Source organism: Grammomys surdaster, unplaced genomic scaffold (genome assembly GCF_004785775.1).
Source record: "Grammomys surdaster isolate TR1022 unplaced genomic scaffold, NIH_TR_1.0 126679, whole genome shotgun sequence".
In the NCBI taxonomy this organism is placed as follows: domain Eukaryota; kingdom Metazoa; phylum Chordata; class Mammalia; order Rodentia; family Muridae; genus Grammomys; species Grammomys surdaster.
The window spans coordinates 3,948,209-3,953,479 of record NW_021621467.1 but is presented as its reverse complement, the minus strand read 5'-3'; the positions used below and the strand labels follow the sequence as shown (position 1 = coordinate 3,953,479).

General features: G+C 36.7%; 1 protein-coding gene across 1 annotated transcript; it reads left to right on the top strand.

The window, feature by feature from the left end:
* Positions 1-2,219: 2,219 nt before the first annotated feature.
* Positions 2,220-3,598, top strand: Htr1f (5-hydroxytryptamine receptor 1F). Its single transcript, XM_028761183.1, has one exon. The coding sequence runs from the start codon at positions 2,256-2,258 to the stop codon at positions 3,354-3,356; it is 1,101 nt and encodes a 366-aa protein (XP_028617016.1). The 5' UTR covers positions 2,220-2,255; the 3' UTR covers positions 3,357-3,598.
* Positions 3,599-5,271: the final 1,673 nt, after the last annotated feature.

The following is a 5,271-nucleotide window of genomic DNA, read 5'->3' as shown; positions in this document are numbered from 1 at the left end:
GAGGGAGGGAGGGAGGGAGGGAGGGGAGGAAAGGAGGGAGGAGAGGAAGGAAGGAAGGGAGAGAGGGAGGGAGGGAGGAAGAGTAGGTATGAGTAGGTCGTGTGTTACTAAAAACCACATATAAGGCCTTCGTGACTATTCTGATGATGCTTGTGAGTTCTCTACATCTCAGACCATCTGACCTAATATTTTCTCAGAAGAGAACAGAAACATGGAAAACATGTGAGGGGAGAAGATTTATATCCCTAAACAAAAAGAAACACTGAACCAGCAATGAAAATAGAGACATATCCAATGAAACATTGGTGAGAGGTCATTTATTTGAGAGTCTCCAATAAGTTCGAATGTCAGAAAGAAACATTTTGAAGAAATTTTGAAATACTGTAGATGCTATCATTTGAGAGAAAGTTACAGATGCTATAGCACTGCGGGGGGGGGGGGGGGCGGGGTAGAATTATTGGAAGCAGCCAGGATTATTAAACCGAGAGGACAGACTCTCTGATGTACTAACATCAGTATCACCTGGAAATGTGTCAGAAATGTGTATTGTAGAGCCTCACACCAGACTTACTGAATCATTAACTCCAAAGTTTGGACCCTGGAATGCGGCTTAACAAGCCTTCAGTGTGAGTCTGAGAGCCATTGAGTTTAATAAATTATAGTTTAAAATGTCTAGGGGTGGGGGATTTATATTCCACTGTCTCCCTTGGTGTGTCTTAGTTGACCTGTACAGGTAAGTGTTATGCAGATACAGGACATCTTAGTTGCTCTTTATGGCTAGGCATTATGTAGATATGAGACAATTTCTCAACTATACAATGGATGATCACTTATGTAGGTAGTGAGTATTCATGCATTTTTCTAGCATTCAACCTGCTCAGCAGCAATTGGCTTTGTGAACACCTGGAAGTCAAAATTAAATTATGCACTGATACCCAAACACAGGCAAATAGAAAACTGCATGACAAATATATGGTTGTTTGCATCCTTATGAAATACTGGACATATAAATACTAAGATTTTAAATATTATGTTAGCAGTGCAGTTGTAACAGAAATACTACCATCTTGAAGTAAATTTAATGCTAAGATATGCTTATAAAACAGCAATTATAGTTAAAAATAGAAATATCAGACTCTAATTCCTTCCCATCCTTCATTGAGATCCAAGTAGTCACTAAAAATTATGAAGGCAAAAGGAGAGTAATGGGAAATGAGAAAACAGCTTGTAAAGCAGTATTATTATACTTATGTTGAGTACACTCCGATTACTGTTCTTTGACCCTTTCTGTACTCGGACTCAAACCCAGGGCCTTACACATGCTAGGCCAGTGTTCTACCACTGAGCTACATTTATTCCCAGGTTTTATTTGACTTCCAGTTAAATTAAAACACAGACTAAAGCAACAGTGATAAACCATGGATGTAGGATCCTCCTTAAGCAGCCATGTAATGTCATCAAGACAATAGTGATTTACAAAGAAAACATCTCTGTCAGAGTACCTGCCTCTGTGAGCTCTCCTAACTGGCAATTCACTTGGTAAGAGGGCTATTTCCTCATGTATGCTATTGTTATAATGGATAATGTAGGGTTATGTGACTCCAACTAATCTTGATTTGTCTTTTCAAATCAAATTAACTACCACATTCCCAAAGACTACTAACATTTTTCTAATTTTATAAACTGCCACCTATAGTATTTTTTCTTCTGTCTCTCTATGTAGCCTCTACATTATGGCATCAAATACATTACAAATATCCATTATAATTTTATCATGTAACATTGAATTAAATACAAATATTCTTTACCATTTTTAAATGCCATCTTTAATGTTCTCAGGCTATATTACAAAATACACAAGTAGAAAATATTAACATGTACTTTTTAACATAGCTTCTGTTGTATACAAAAAGAAAAAGGTCAGAGCTAATATACTGTTTAAAACAATTTCATAGTCATGAGGGATTTATTGGATAATTGCTTAGTTTACTCATAGAAATTACTTTATGGAAGAACATTTTAATAAATGTTTTGAAAGTTACTATTTGTTAGTTTTCTCATTGGATTTCTTAAGTAAGAAAAAAATATGAACTCCAATTTTTAGTCTATAGAATGCTCTAGGGAAGCATGCACATATTTTTTTTCTCTTCTAAAAACAAGAAAACAGTACTTGAAACTTTCTCTGAACTCTGTTTCCCCCTCCTTTGTTACAGGTGTTCCTTTCTTCAACTATATTAACCTTTTAAACAAAAAAAATGGATTTTTTAAACTCGTCAGACCAAAACTTGACTTCTGAGGAACTGTTAAACCGAATGCCATCCAAAATTCTGGTATCCCTCACTCTGTCTGGGCTGGCATTGATGACAACCACCATCAACTCCCTTGTGATCGCTGCAATCATTGTGACTCGGAAGCTGCACCACCCAGCCAACTATTTAATTTGTTCCTTGGCAGTTACAGATTTTCTTGTAGCTGTCCTGGTGATGCCTTTCAGTATTGTGTACATTGTGAGAGAGAGTTGGATTATGGGACAAGTACTCTGTGACATTTGGCTGAGTGTTGACATCATCTGTTGTACATGTTCCATCTTGCATCTGTCGGCTATAGCCTTGGATAGGTACCGAGCAATCACAGATGCAGTTGAGTACGCCAGGAAAAGGACTCCCAGGCATGCTGGCATCATGATTACAATAGTGTGGGTTATATCTGTGTTCATCTCTATGCCACCTCTCTTCTGGAGGCACCAAGGAACTAACCGAGATGATGAGTGTATCATCAAACATGACCACATTGTTTCCACAATTTACTCCACGTTTGGAGCTTTCTACATCCCGCTTGTATTGATATTGATCCTCTACTACAAAATATACAGAGCAGCAAGGACACTATACCACAAGAGACAAGCAAGTCGGATGTTGAAGGAGGACCTGAATGGCCAAGTCCTTTTGGAGAGTAGTGAGAAGAGCATTAAACTGGTCTCCACATCGTACATGCTAGAAAAATCCTTATCCGATCCATCAACAGACTTTGATAGAATTCATAGCACAGTGAAAAGTCCCAGGTCGGCGTTGAAGCATGAGAAATCTTGGAGAAGACAGAAAATCTCAGGCACTAGAGAACGCAAAGCAGCCACTACCCTGGGATTGATTTTGGGTGCATTTGTAATATGTTGGTTGCCCTTTTTTGTAAAAGAGTTGGTTGTTAATGTCTGTGAAAAATGTAAGATTTCTGAAGAAATGTCAAATTTTTTGGCATGGCTTGGTTACCTTAATTCCCTTATAAATCCACTGATTTATACCATCTTTAATGAAGATTTCAAGAAAGCCTTCCAAAAACTTGTACGATGCCGATATTAGGATAAAAGAAGCCTATTTTTAAATGGTGGAGGCTTTACTTGTTGGGAGGATAACTAAATGAATGTACAATAATAAAACATTTAAATTTTTAGAGAAAATATATTAAGACTGCTAAAATTATAAGAGGATAAATTTATTTTTAATAACACCAAGAAAATAAGATGTATTAATCTGGCCATCATTTTAATGTTCTCAAGATTAGGAAATTATTTATGCAGCTCAGCTCACAATATTTTGTCTATGCAATATACCTAAGAAGCTAACTAGAAATACGTATATATATATACATACATACTATCAATTACAATGCTTTCCAGGTCTATATATTTATTGCAATGACTAGAAAAGGATGGGTTTTGGTTTTTTTTTGGGGGGGGGGGGGGGGTGTGGTTTGGTTTGGTTTGGTTTGGTTTGGTTTGGTTTGGTTTGGTTTGGTTTTTTTTGAGACAGGGTTTCTCTGTGTAGCCCTGGCTGTCCTGGAAGAGAAAGTTTTAACTAGCATTTTTCCATTGGTAATTTCTATATCACCACTAATTTATAAAAGAAATATTCACTGCAATGCTACTATTGCCCCTTCTCCATCTTATCCACTACACAGGTGAAGACACAGCAGCAGCAGCTCTTACTTAGCCTTATTAGAGAAGATTCAGAGCTCAGTGGCTTTGATAGTGCCCTCATATTTGGACAGTAAAAAAAAAAAATCATCTGGTGAGCTAAATATGGAAAAATATTTCAATATCCTGAACTTTCTGCACATTTGCAATCTTTATTTTGTTTAATATTAAGTTCTAGAATAGTGTTATCTTAATCATATGTCAGTATTTGAAGTCAAAGTCCCAAGGTTAGGGAGAAGATCTATTATGCAATTATAGTATAATTGTTATATACATTGCCCCTTGTTTAGGAATCAAATTTTAAACACTGAGTATCTTAACTAACTCACCATAATTAACATACTTCTAGTGTAAAATTTATTTTCTTTCCACTAATGTTATTAAGTCGAGTTTTTATAATTCATTTCGGTATCTTAAGATCCGAACATCATTTCCTTTTAGTATAGAGAATATAAAAAATACTAAAACTTAGCTTTGACTTTACAAAAAAATATATTTTTCCTATTATAATTAGGACACCTTTCATAAATCAAGACTATCTGAAAAACAACATATTTGAAAAACAGCACAGCTCTTTAAGTTGCAACATTGTATGCATTATAAAATATCCTTTCCTTCTGGAAAGAGTTCATTGCATCACTTTTTATGTATCTAAGAGACATTACTCGGTTTAACAGATATCTAGAGATGTGATTTTTGTATAATGCAATGAGACATGTGCTAGATAGAAACTACAGGAAATAATAAAATACAAACTCTTCTATTAACATATCTATAATCTAAAAGAAGAAAGAATGTAGAATTATACTGGAAGAAAATAAACAAAGATCTAGCAGGTGAGTTATTTACATAGTTGTGATGGTATAGAGACAAGCTGATCACATCTGGTTGGGGAGCACTGGGGCATTTTCATAAACAATATATCTAAAATGTGTGTCGAGTAAAATAGAATCTGAGCATGTGCAAATGAAAGGGCATAGTCCAGGTGGGGACAACATAAAGAGCTCAGGCTTCATTATGCAAGGATTGTAGGACATGCCAAAAGTCATGTGAAAGTTTTTCACGGTGCGCAGCTTGTAACAGATCACAGCAGACTAGATGGTTCCACGAGGGGAGATTTATTAAGAGAGAGGGAGAGCAGGAGGAGAGAGAGAGTGGAGAGGGTAGAGGCTGGCCATGACCACTTGGAGAGAGGGGGAACGGAAGGGAGGAGGGGAGACGGCAACCTGCAGGTGCGGGTCAACGGAGCAAGAGAGAGTAAGAAGGAGAGGAGGGGGCAAGCAGCCCCTTTTATAGTGGGC

Bases quoted from the DNA above. Each gene is read 5' to 3' on its own strand.
- Htr1f (XM_028761183.1), top strand. From the start codon at position 2,256: ATGGATTTTTTAAACTCGTCAGACCAAAACTTGACTTCTGAGGAACTG.